The sequence below is a fragment of the Colletes latitarsis genome, chromosome 12 (genome assembly GCF_051014445.1).
Source record: "Colletes latitarsis isolate SP2378_abdomen chromosome 12, iyColLati1, whole genome shotgun sequence".
Classification (NCBI taxonomy): domain Eukaryota; kingdom Metazoa; phylum Arthropoda; class Insecta; order Hymenoptera; family Colletidae; genus Colletes; species Colletes latitarsis.
The window spans coordinates 25304969-25319251 of record NC_135145.1 but is presented as its reverse complement, the minus strand read 5'-3'; the positions used below and the strand labels follow the sequence as shown (position 1 = coordinate 25319251).

The 14283-nt window shown below is 30.7% G+C and overlaps 2 protein-coding genes across 3 annotated transcripts in view; one reads left to right on the top strand and one right to left on the bottom strand.

Annotated features, from left to right (window-relative positions):
* Positions 1–14283, bottom strand: part of Muted (biogenesis of lysosome-related organelles complex 1 subunit 5) — a 137029-nt gene that overhangs the window by 19619 nt on the left and 103127 nt on the right. The gene's annotated exons all lie outside the window — the stretch shown is intronic.
* LOC143348962 (uncharacterized) overlaps positions 6455–14283 on the top strand; it is a 438943-nt gene continuing 431114 nt past the window's right edge. The window contains exon 1 of one of the 2 annotated variants that reach the window (XM_076779761.1): positions 6455–7954. In XM_076779761.1, coding sequence (XP_076635876.1) covers positions 7826–7954 — 129 coding nt within the window. In that variant the 5' untranslated portion in view covers positions 6455–7825. The remainder of the gene's footprint in view (positions 7955–14283) is intronic. The other variant, XM_076779759.1, reaches the window with a different exon arrangement.

Below are 14283 nucleotides of genomic sequence, written 5' to 3'. Positions count from 1 at the left end.
CGTGAACTCCGCGACCCGTGACCGCGCAAATTCGCTGGAATTTATCGAACTTTACTCGCCCGCAATAATTATGCGGCTCGATCAAAGGGGGGAAAAAACGGAAACGCTGAAAATTAAATTCCAATGTACGAGCCACCCTCCATCGACTCCGTCTTCAACTATTCGACGTTTTCGGACAAGTTTTGGTCTTCCATATTGCTTCCCCTGTGAAATCTTCCTTATTCTAATCATTTAACATATTTACACGGAAATTCAGGATAATTTCAGACTGAATTTCAATTATTTTTATTGAATAATCGACTCGAAATAATTGAAAGAAAACACTCAATTGTATCGATGGAAATATTGCAATATTTATAATATTTCTGACTTGTTTTGATAGATTATTCAGACTTCAAATATTTAATACATTTATATGGAAATTGGGGTCCATTTCAGACTGAATTTCAATTATTTTTATTGAATAATCGACTCGAAATAATTGGAAGAAAACATTCAATTGTATCGATGGAAATATTGCAATATTTATAATATTTACGACTTGTTTTGATAGATTATTCAGACTTCAAATATTTAATACATTTATATGGAAATTGGTGTTCATTTCAGACTGAATTTCAATTTTTTTTTATTGAATAATCGACTCAAAATAATTGGAAGAAAACATTCCATTGTATCGATGGAAATATTGCAATATTTATAATATTTCTGACTTGTTTTGATAGATTATTCAGACTTCAAATATTTAACATATTTATATGGAAATTGGGGTCCATTTCAGACTGAATTTCAATTTTTTTTACTGAATAATCGACTCAAAATAATTGGAAGAAAACACTCAATTGTATCGATGGAAATATTGCAATATTTATAATATTTCTGACTTGTTTTGATAGATTATTTTCTAGATTATTCAGACTTCAAATGTTTAACATATTTACATGGAAATTCAGATCCATTTCAGACTGAATTTCAATTTTTTTTATTGAATAATCGACTCGAAATAATTGGAAGAAGACACTCAATTGTATCGATGGAAATATTGCAATATTTATAATATTTCTGACTTGTTCTGATAGATTATTCAGACTTCAAATATTTAATACATTTATATGGAAATTGGGGTCCATTTCAGACTGAATTTCAATTTTTTTTATTGAATAATCGACTCAAAATAATTGGAAGAAAACACTCAATTGTATCGATGGAAATATTGTAATATTTATAATATTTCTGACTTGTTTTGATAGATTATTTTCTAGATTATTCAGACTCCAAATATTTAACATATTTACATGGAAATTGAGGTCCATTTCAGACTGAATTTCAATTATTTTTACTGAATAATCGACTCGAAATAATTGGAAGAAAACACTCAATTGTATCGATGGAAATATTGCAATTGTTATAATATTTCTGACTTGTTTTGATAGATTATTCAGACTTCAAATATTTAACATATTTACATGGAAATTGAGGTCCATTTCAGACTGAATTTCAATTATTTTTATTGAATAATCGACTCGAAATAATTGGAAGAAAACACTCAATTTTATCGATGGAAATATTGCAATATTTATAATATTTCTGACTTGTTTTAATAGATTATTTTCTAGATTATTCAGACTTCAAATATTTAACATATTTACATGGAAATTGGTGTCCATTTCAGACTGAATTTCAATTATTTTTATTGAATAATCGACTCGAAATAATTGGAACAAAACACTCAATTGTATCGATGGAAATATTGCAATATTTATAATATTTCTGACTTGTTCTGATAGATTATTCAGACTTCAAATATTTAATACATTTACATGGAAATTGAGGTCCATTTCAGACTGAATTTCAATTATTTTTATTGAATAATCGACTCGAAATAATTGGAAGAAAACACTCAATTTTATCAATGAAAATATTGCAATATTTATAATATTTCTGACTTGTTCTGATAGATTATTCAGACTTCAAATATTTAATACATTTTTATGGAAATTGGTGTCCATTTCAGACTGAATTTCAATTTTTTTTATTGAATAATCGACTCAAAATTATTGGAAGAAAACACTCAATTGTATCAATGGAAATATTGCAATATTTATAATATTTCTGACTTGTTCTGATAGATTATTCAGACTTCAAATATTTAACATATTTACATGGAAATTGGGGTCCATTTCAGACTGAATTTCAATTTTTTTTACTGAATAATCGACTCGAAATAATTGGAAGAAAACATTCCATTGTATCGATGGAAATATTGCAATATTTATAATATTTCTGACTTATTTTGATAGATTATTCAGACTTCAAATATTTAATACATTTATATGGAAATTGAGGTCCATTTCAGACTGAATTTCAATTATTTTTATCGAATAATCGACTCCAAATAATTGGAAGAAAACACTCAATTTTATCGATGGAAATATTGCAATATTTATAATATTTCTGACTTGTTCTGATAGATTATTCAGACTTCAAATATTTAACATATTTACATGGAAATTGGGGTCCATTTCAGACTGAATTTCAATTTTTTTTATTGAATAATCGACTCAAAATAATTGGAAGAAAACACTCAATTGTATCGATGGAAATATTGCAATATTTATAATATTTCTGACTTGTTTTGGTAGATTATTTTCTAGATTATTCAGACTCCAAATATTTAACATATTTACATGGAAATTGAGGTCCATTTTAGACTGAATTTCAATTATTTTTATCGAATAATCGACTCGAAATAATTGGAAGAAAACACTCAATTGTACCAATGGAAATATTGCAATATTTATAATATTTACGGCCTGTTTTAATAGATTATTTAAACATTTAACATATTTATATTATTTTGTCCACTTTTCTGAGTAATCCAGTGTCTTTTAAAATTGCAAAAATACTAAAAATACAGTTGTAGATAATTTAGATATTTTTAAATATATATATAATTATAAAGAATTAATTTTTTCATTTTTTTTGAGATCTGTTTAAATAAGAGGCACGTAAAATTAATTTTATCTCTGATATTTCTCTCATCGAAGAACAGTGGGCGAGAACAGGGTGATATTCAGTTTATGAATGCAAAAAATACGAATGAATAATACATGGTAGCTCATTTTAAGTCGAACAATTCCGTTCTGTCTTCTCGCGAGTATCATGGGAAACTCATTGGACGCAACAATCGTTTTCCCATATTTCCTACGTTCCTCGATTTCTTCTGTGATCCTCGACTCTGTCCCGGAGAAGTCGTTTTCTGTTTCTTTTCTACTTTTCTTCGGTTTCCCAGGCATTTGTTCGGATCGTACGTCCCGTGTCAGGGAAGACGATCAAACTGAAGTCTTCGTGGCGTCTTACACAACTTTATTTATCGTAGAACCGGGCAAAAACTGAGACGTGCGCTGTTTTACTGGTTGATTCGAGTACATCAATGTTTATATCGACATATGTACGTTTCGTGGGAAATAAATTTTGATAAAATAAATAAAATATGCCACGTGTTCCTTTTATGCAGGGTGTTAGGCCAGAAGAAATTTTATTGGGAGATTCTAGAGGTCAAAATAGAAAGAAAATCAAGAATATTAATTTGTTGATTGAGGCTTCGTTAAAAAGTTATTAACTTTTAAAGTTCTGAATGAATTGAATTTTTTTCTAGAAAGTGGGTGGGATTTTGGGGGTAGGTCTGTTCACCAAAAATTGTTGTAATTGACCCCTGCAGCTAACAATAATTTTTTCAGAACGATTTGATATTTTTTTTTTAGGGTAATCAGACAGTTTTGGTCAGACTTTATATTTTTAGAAATTAATTTTTTAATCGAAAGTGGGGAGGAATTCTGGGGTAGGTCTGTTCACCAAAAATGATTGTAATTAACCCCCACACATAACAGTATTTTTTTCAGAACGATTTGAAATTTTTTTATTTCGGTGAAAAATTTAGGTCTGTCGATTTTTCTTAAAAATTAGTTTTTCATTTTTAGTAATTTCATTTGAGGTCCTACAGAAAAGTTGTTTAATACTTTTTTGTAGGTACCTATGGGCACTACTTTAGAAAAAAGTTTCACTGAAATATATTCACTATTGTGGGAGTTATGGTTGTTTGAAAATTGGATTGTTTTTATGGGGTTTTTCTCACTTTAGGGGGTCAAAGAATAACTTTTTCGTTATTGTTAGAGTTTCTGCGTATTCTACATCAAAATACGCGTCGTTTGGCTTTTTGAAACTTAGAATCGTCCAATCCGTTTAGAAGTTATGGTGTTTTAAAGATTCGAATGGGGAAAATTTTTGACTTGGAATTATATTTTCATTTAGGAATTTTTTTCTCGAAAGTAGGTAGAATTTCGATAGTATGTCTAATGACCAAAAATGATTGTATTTGACCCCTGTAACTAAATATAATTTTTTTAATATGATTTGAAATTTTTTAATTTTGTCAAAAAATTTCAATATATTCTTGAATTTTTTTCTCGAAAATGGTTAGGATTTCGGGGGTATGTATAATGACCAAAAATGATTGTAATTGCCTACTGAAAGTAAATATAATTTTTTTAATATGATTTGAAATTTTTTAATTTTGTCGAAAAATTTCACATCTTCTCGAATTTTTTTCTCAAAAAGGGGTAGGATTTTGGGGGTATGTCTAATGACCAAAAATGATTCTAATTAACCCCCGAAATTGAGAATAATTTTTCCAGAACGATTTGAAATGTTATATTCTATTTAAAAAAAACAAAGTTGACCTTGAAATCTCCAAAACGATTCTATCTATAAAAAAGATAAATGCACTACATAATGTACTCCTACAAACTATGCAACTTTTATGCAATTTTTATACAAAATTTTGTCTAGTAATGTATACTTTGAAAATCATAGAAATATTCAAGTTATTCATAAAATAATAATTTAACTAATAACACAATTATGAAATAAAATTTTATCGTAAAAACGATTCTATACTATAAACCACCCTCTATATAAGGTTAGGAGTCCCTTTGAAACAAATTCTATTGCAAAGATTAATAAAAAACTCTCAAATTAAACTTCAACCCCAAAAGAATGCTTCATAAATCAATAATTCAACTAATAACACAATTATGGAATAAAATTTATCTTAAAAACTATTCTATACTATAAACCACCCTCTATATAAGTCCACAAATCCCTTTGCAACAAATTCCATTCCAAGTATCAATAAACAATCCCAAATTAAACTTCATCCCCAAAAGAACTCTTCATAACTCAACAATTCAACTAATAACCCAATCAAAAAATAAAATTCTAACTTAAAAACTATTCTATACTACAAACCACCCTCTATATAAGTCCACAAATCCCTTTGCAACAAATTCCATTCCAAAAATCAATAAAAAACTCTCAAATTAAACTTCATCCCAAAAGAATGCTTCATAAATCAATAATTCAAATAACAACCCATTCAAAAAATAAAATTCTAACTTAAAAACTATTCTATACTATAAACTACCCTCTATATAAGTCCACAAATCCCTTTGCAACAAATTCCATTCCAAAAATCAATAAAAAACTCTCGAATTAAACTTCATCCCAAAAGAACTCTTCATAACTCAACAAATCAACTAACAACCCACTCAAAAAATAAAATTCTAACTTAAAAACAATTCTATACTATAAACCACCCTCTATATAAATCCACAAATCCCTTTGCAACAAATTCTATTGCAAAGATTACTAAAAAAATTCAACAACCCCAAATAACGATTCATAAATCAATAATTCAACTAATAACACAATTATGAAATAATATTTTTTCATAAAAACGATTCTATACTATAAACCACCCTCTATATAAGTCCACAAATCCCTTTGCAACAAATTCCATTCCAAAGATCAATAAACAATCCCAAATTAAACTTCATCCCCAAAAGAACTCTTCATAACTCAACAAATCAACTAACAACCCACTCAAAAACTAAAATCTTATCTCAAAAACAATTCTATACTACAAACCACCCCCTATATAAGTCCACAAATCCCTTTGCAACAAATACCATTCCAAAAATCAATAAAAAACTCTCGAATTAAACTTCAACCCCAAAAAAATGCTTCATAAATCAATAATTCAACTAACAACACAATTATAGAATAATATTTTAGCTTAAAAACGATTCTATACTATAAACCACCCTCTATATAAGGTCATGAGTCCCTTTGGAACAAATTCCATTCCAAAGATTAATAAGAAACTCTCAAATTAAACTTCATCCCAAAAGAACTCTTCATAACTCAATAATTCAACTAATAACACAATTATGAAATAATATTTTTTCATAAAAACGATTCTATACTATAAACCACCCTCTATATAAGTCCACAAATCCCTTTGCAACAAATTCCATTCCAAAGATCAATAAACAATCCCAAATTAAACTTCATCCCCAAAAGAACTCTTCATAACTCAACAAATCAACTAACAATCCACTCAAAAACTAAAATCTTATCTCAAAAACAATTCTATACTATAAACCACCCTCTATATAAGTCCACAAATCCCTTTGCAACAAATTCCATTCCAAAAATCAATAAAAAACTCTCGAATTAAACTTCAACCCCAAAAAAATGCTTCATAAATCAATAATTCAACTAACAACACAATTATAGAATAATATTTTAGCTTAAAAACGATTCTATACTATAAACCACCCTCTATATAAGGTCATGAGTCCCTTTGGAACAAATTCCATTCCAAAGATTAATAAGAAACTCTCAAATTAAACTTCATCCCAAAAGAACTCTTCATAACTCAATAATTCAACTAATAACACAATTATGAAATAATATTTTTTCATAAAAACGATTCTATACTATAAACCACCCTCTATATAAGTCCACAAATCCCTTTGAAACAAATTCCATTCCAAAAACTCTCAAATTAAACTTTAACCCCCAAAGAACGATTCATAAATCAATAATTCAACTAAAAACCCACTCAAAAAATAAAATTCTATCTCAAAAACAATTCTATACTATAAACCACCCCCTATATAAGTCCACAAATCAATTTGCAACAAATTCCATTCCAAGTATCAATAAACAATCCCAAATTAAACTTCACCCCAAAAGAACTCTTCATAACTCAACAAATCAACTAAAAACCCACTCAAAAACTAATCAATTTATCAATTTAAAAAAATTCAAACTTAAAAACTCTTCAAACGTTAGGCAATCTGTCACAAAAAAAGATTCTAGGTTCCCGTAGTCCAGTAATTGTTATTCCCCTAGCGAAGTTAATCTCAAAATTCGATCAGAGCCTCCACAGCGCAGATTCCCACCGAAAATAACCTTCTTCGGGATCCTCTGGTTAATTCTCGATCCCCGCGTCCATTCTTACCTCCCCCCCTCCCATAGTGATCGCGACGGAGCTGGGAACGTCAGAGTACGACTGCGCCGCGCGCGCATCCCTGCCTGCTCGATCCTCGTAGATCGCTGGCTCTCGCCTCGCGAGCGTCGACGAGTTCACATCGATCGCGCGATCCGTGCGGAACAGTGTCGAACAGTGCCGCGAGTGTCCACCAAAACTCGAGTTGGAGTTCCAGTGAATCGACCATCGAGGCCCAGGGGTCCATTGTCCAGGTGGAAATAGAGTTTCCGGAGAACAGGGAAGCTCCAGGTGATCTAGAGAGTGCAACAGCGATGTTGCCTCTCGCGGTGAGGTTCTAATCCGAACCAGGGTCCTGGGACGCGAAAAATTGGGTCAAAGTCGGTGACGTTCAAGGTCGAATGCCAGCGATAGAGTGATCGAGACAAGGTGGAGGAGTTTGGGTACCTTCCAGGGCTGAGATCCGTCGCGATGAAGTGGTGCTTAGTGGTGCTGTTCCTGGCTGGTGTCTCGAGGGCGGACAACACCGTCAACAACTCGGAATACTCGACCTTTGCCTGCCCGGAGCTCAACTCCCAGGACGAGATCGATCTCGACAAGGTAACGTGCTCCTTTATTCTTCAACATTGCGTATCTGAAGGGGTTATGCTACTGTGCTGGTTAATTTTCCTTAGAAATTCGTTTTTGATTTTTGATAATTTTGGTAGGCGTCCTATGGAAAAGTTGTTTAATACTTTTTTGTAGCTACCGATGAGCTCTACTTGCAAACTAAATTTCAATAAAATCCATTGACTATTGTAAGAATTATGGTTGTTTGCGTAACTGAAGGGGTTATACTACTGTGCTGGTTAATTCTCCGTAGAAATTCGTTTTTGATTTTTGATAAATTTGGTAGGCGTCGTATGGAAAAGTTGTTTAATACTTTTTTGTAGCCACCGATGAGCTCTACTTGCAAACTAAATTTCAATAAAATCCATTGACTATTGTAAGAATTATGGTTGTTTGCGTAACTGAAGTTAATTTTCCTTAGAAAATCGTTTTTGATTTTTGATAAATTTGGTAGGCGTCCTATGGAAAAGTTGTTTAATACTTTTTTGTAGCTACCGATGAGCTCTACTTGCAAACTAAATTTCAATAAAATCCATTGACTATTGTAAGAATTATGGTTGTTTGCGTAACTGAAGGGGTTATACTACTGTGCTGGTTAATTTTCCTTAGAAATTCGTTTTTGATTTTTGATAAATTTGGTAGGCGTCGTATGGAAAAGTTGTTTAATACTTTTTTGTAGCTACCGATGAGCTCTACTTCCAAACTAAATTTCAATAAAATCCATTTACTATTGTAAGAATTATGGTTGTTTGCGTAACTGAAGGGGTTACATTATTGTGCTGGTTAATTCTCCGTAGAAATTCGTTTTTGATTTTTGATAAATTTGGTAGGCGTCCTATGGAAAAGTTGTTTAATACTTTTTTGTAGCTACCGATGAGTTCTACTTGCAAACTAAATTTCAATAAAATCCATTTACTATTGTAAGAATTATGGTTGTTTGCGTAACTGAAGTTAATTTTCTTAGTAATTCGTTTTTGATTTTTGATAAATTTGGTAGGCGTCCTATGGAAAAGTTGTTTAATACTTTTTTGTAGCTACCGATGAGCTCTACTTGCAAACTAAATTTCAATAAAATCCTTTTACTATTGTAAGAATTATGGTTGTTTGCGTAACTGAAGGGGTTATACTACTGTGCTGGTTAATTCTCCGTAGAAATTCGTTTTTCATTTTTGATAAATTTGTTAGGCGTCCTATGGAAAAGTTGTTTAGTACTTTTTTGTAGGTACTCAAGAGCTCTACTTCAGAAAAAAGTTTCATTTAAATATATTCACTATTATAGGAGTTATGGCTGTTTGAAAATTGGACCACTTTTATGGAGTTTTTCTAATTTTCCGGTGTCAAGCATAAAGTTTCTGAATATTTTTACAATTTCTATATATTCTCCACTAAAATACGCGTCGTTTGCGTTTTTGAAACTTAGACTCGGCCAATCCGTTCGGGAGTTATGGTGTCTTAAAGATTCACATGGGATATATTTCTGACTGGGAATTATATTTTCATTTAGGAATTTGTGTGCTCTTTATTCTTCAACTGTTGGGTGATTGCGTAACTGAAGGGGTTATATTAGTGTGTTGGGGATTCATCGATGAGTTGATCAGCGACGGGAGTGATTCGATAGGGCGATACGATAGTTTTCTCATTTGTTTACTGTGATCATTAGTAAGCTAGATGGATAATATTTTACTAATTCTTGCATAATGTTTGAGATAAAGGTATTAATTTCAATTAACAGGGTGTTCGAAAAACCCTGGGAGGCCAAAGTAAGAGGACAATTAAGTTTGTCTGTTTGTTGATGGAGGCTTTGTTAAAAAATAGTAAATAATTATATTTGAAAATTTCAAATCGTTCTGAAAAAATTATTTTTAGTTACGGGGGTCCATTACAATTGTTTTTTGTCATTAGACATATTCCCGAATTCCTATGCACTTTCGAGAAAAAAATTCCTAAATAAAAATATAATTCCAGGCCAGAAATGTATCCCATGTAAATCTTTAAAACACCATAACTTTTAAACGAATTGGACGATTTTAATGTTCAAAAAGCCAAACGACGCGAATTTTAGTGTAGAATACGTAGAAACTCTAACAATAATGAAAAAGTTATTCTTTGACCCCGCAAAATGAGAAAAACCTAATAAATATAGTCCAATTTTCAAACAACCATAACTCCTACAATAGTGAATATATTTTAATGAAACTTTTCCTTGAAGTAAAGCCCATAGGTACCTACAAAAAAGTATTAAACAACTTTTCTGTGGGATGTCAAGCTAAATTATTAAAAATCAAAAACGAATTTTTAAGGAAAATCGATAGGGGGTAGGTGCCTAAATTATTCACCGAAAAAAAAAAATTTCAAATCGTTCTGAAAAAAATACTGTTATGTGTGGGGGTTAATTACAATCATTTTTGGTCATTAGACATATCCTCCAAATCCTACGGAATTTCGAGAAAAAAATTCCTAAATGAAAATATAATTCCAGGCTAGAAATGTATCCCATAAATTTCATGTGAATCTTTAAAACGTCATAACTTCTGAACGGACTGGACGATTTTAATGTTCAAAAAGCCAAACGCCGCGTATTTTAGTCTAGAATATGTAGAAATCGTAAAAATATTGGAAAAGTTGGTCCTTGACTCCGCAAAATGCGAAAAACCCAATAAATATAGTCCAATTTTCAAACAACCATAACTCCTACAATAGTGAATATATTTCAATGAAACTTTTTTCTGCAGTAGAGCTCATGGGTACCTACAAAAAAGTATTACACAACTTTTCCGTAGCGCGTCAAATAAAATTACTAAAAATGAAAAACTAATTTTTAAGAAAAATCGACAGGGGGTAGGTGCCTAAATTTTTCAACGAAATTAAAAAATTTCAAATCGTTCTGAAAAAAATACTGTTATGTGTGGGGGTCAATTGCAATCATTTTTGGTCATTAGACATACCCCCGAATTCCTACGCAATTTCGAGAAAAAAATTCCTAAATGAAAATATAATTCCAAGCTAGAAATGTATTCCATAAATTTCATGTGAATCTTTAAAACCTCATAACTTCTGAACGGATTGGACGATTTTAATGTTCAAAAAGCCAAACGCCGCGTATTTTGATATAGAATACGTAGAAACTCTAACAATAATGAAAAAGTTATTCTTTGACCCCTTAAAATGAGAAACACCCAATAAAAATGGTCCAATTTTCAAACAGCCATAACTCCTACAATAGTGAATATATTTTAATGAAACTTTTCCTTGAAGTAAAGCCCATAGGTACCTACAAAAAAGTATTAAACAACTTTTCTGTAGCACGTCAAATAAAATTACTAAAAATGAAAAACTAATTTTTAAGAAAAATCGACAGGGGGTAGGTACTTAAATTTTTCGACGAAATTAAAAAATTTCAAATCGTTCTGAAAAAAATACTGTTATGTGTGGGGGTTAATTACAATCATTTTTGGTCATTAGACATACCCTCGAAATCCTACCCACTTTCGAGTAAAAAATTCGAGAAGGTGTGAAATTTTTCGACAAAATTAAAAAATTTCAAATCGTTCTAAAAAAATTATCTTCATTTGCAAGGGTTAATTACAATCATTTTTGGTCATTAGACATTCCCCCGAATTCCTAGGGAATTTCGAGAAAAAAATTCCTAAATGAAAATATAATTCCAGGCCAGAAATGTATCCCATGTGAATCTTTAAAACACCATAACTTCTGAACGAATTGGACGATTTTAATGTTCAAAAAGCCAAACGACGCGTATTTTAGTGTACAATATGTACAAATTCCAAAAATATTGGAAAACTTGTTCTTTGACCCCGCAAAATGAGAAAAACCCAATAAATATAGTCCAATTTTCAAACAGCCATAACTCCTGCAATAGTGAATATATTTCAATGAAACTTTTCCCTGAAATAGAGCCCATAGGTACGTACAAAAAAGTATTAAACAACCTTTCTGTAGGACGTCAAATAAAATTACTAAAAATGAAAAACGAATTTTTAAGAAAAATCGACATGGGGTGCTCAAATATTTCGACGAAATTAAAAAATCAATAATTTTACTCCGTCTCTTTCTATTTTAATAGGCTATGGGGGTTACATAAAAACATAGTTTAATTATTTCAAATTATTTTGTTCAACAAATACGAATAGAAAATAAATCGAATAATATAAAAATATAACTTGAAAATTGATTAATATAATAGTTTCAAATTTACATAGTTTATTATTCCTTATTTAATGAATATTTTGTTCAAATTGAATTGAAAAGTAATCACAAAATTAATATTTAATTATGTAATTTGATGGATTCAAAAAGTGGTTACTTCGAGAATTAAAAGCAGAAAAAAACACAATTAAAAATAGCATAAAATTACAATATTTTCCAGTAAATTAATACAAATTTCTCTGAACAATTGATTCAATAAATAATATTGTTTTCATCCATCACCTGTTATTTGAAAACATTTCACTCGTATTTGATGAATTTAATACATTCATTTCGTTCGGAATTCGAGTGTTATTTCGTCAATTATCGAATTTTTTCAGTAAATCAGAGCACATATACACACAGAATTCATATCACAAATATTGGAACGCAGTAGAGCTTCAAAAACAACATGAAAACAAACATTGTCGACAAATTATTCGCAATAATAATCGAGAACTAATTCCAAACAATCTCAATATACTCAAAATACACTCTAATTATGAGGGTACAATAAATATTCTCTATTAAATACTTTCAAAAACTCTATAGTCTATAATTAAACACTTCTGTTAATTTTATCTGGTGTAAAAATACATTGAGATATGATTTTCGAGTTAAAAAATTAATTACACAAGGTCAAGTGTAACAGAAAATATGTTGTCTGAGTTTAAATCGTTTTTAGGAATTTTGTACAATGATACAATCGGTCCCTATTTTACCGACGGTGCATGAAATAGTAGCAGAAGCTTGAAAGATGTCGTTTTATATATTTGGGTCAGAAATGAGACGCACCAGTGGCATGGAACAGTGAATTCATGGTGGATTGGAATATTCTAATAAGTTTGTACTGCTGTACCAATGAGGAATCGATAGGGATTGTTCCCAACGCTGACCTATTATTTCCCGTTGTGCGTCACGAAAACAATCGAGGACTCGTAGTTCGATACTGAAACACTTTCAAGGGTGAAACGAACGAGTCTGAAGCGAACAACAGCGCAAAATGGGCGCCAGTGTTCTCTCTGGTCAAGGCAATAGTTGCACGAGGCAGAAATCTATTTTTTTCAAGCAAGATCTCTTAGCTGCTCCGTGTACTGAGAATATCTTAATTGCGTCGTTAAATTCATGTCACGTAGAGCAGGATGGCCAAGGCTTTTCCACGATTAACGCGAGATAATTATTCCGAGTGCTTCCAAGAAATGGTTAGTATGTATTTTTAACTAGGAAGATGGTCCAGTTTGCGGCCATGAATTGATTTTGTTGAGTAGAACTCAGTAGAATGATATTCTTTATTAATAATTAAATTAGAAAATTTCTAATCGGTCTGGAAAAATTATTTTTGGTTTTGGGGGTTAATTGCAATCATTTTTGGTCATTAGACATAGTCTCGAATTCCTATCCAATTTCGAGAAAAAAATTCCAGAAAGTGTAGAATTTTTCGAGAAAATTAAAAATTTTTCAAATCGTTCTGAAAAAAATACTGTTATGTATGGGGGTTAATTAGAATCATTTTTGGTCATTAGACATAGTCTCGAATTCCTATCCAATTTCTAGAAAAAAATTCCAGAAAGTGTAGAATTTTTCGAGAAAATTAAAAATTTTTTAAATCTTTCTGAAAAAAATATTGTTATCTGTGGGGGTTAATTACAATCATTTTGGGTCATTAGACATAGTCTTGAAATCCTATCCAATTTCGAGAAAAAAAATCGAGAAGGTATGAAATTTTTTGACAGGGGGAAAAAATATTTCAAATCTTTCTGAAAAAAATATCATTATCTGTGGGGGTTAATTACAATCATTTTTGGTCATCACACATACCCTCGAAATCCTACCCAATTTCGAGAAAAAAAATCGAGAAAATATGAGATTTTTCGACGGGGGGAAAAAATTTTTCAAATCTTTCTAAAAAAATTATTGTCGGTTTTGGGAGTTAATTGCAATCACTTTTGGTCATTAGACTTAGTCTCGAAATCCTGTCCAATTTTGAGAAAAAAATTCCAGAAAGTGTAAAATTTTTCAAGAAAATTAAAAATTTTTCAAATCGTTCTGAAAAAAATACTGTTATCTGTGGAGGTTAATTAGAATCATTTTTGGTCATTAGACATAGTCTTGAA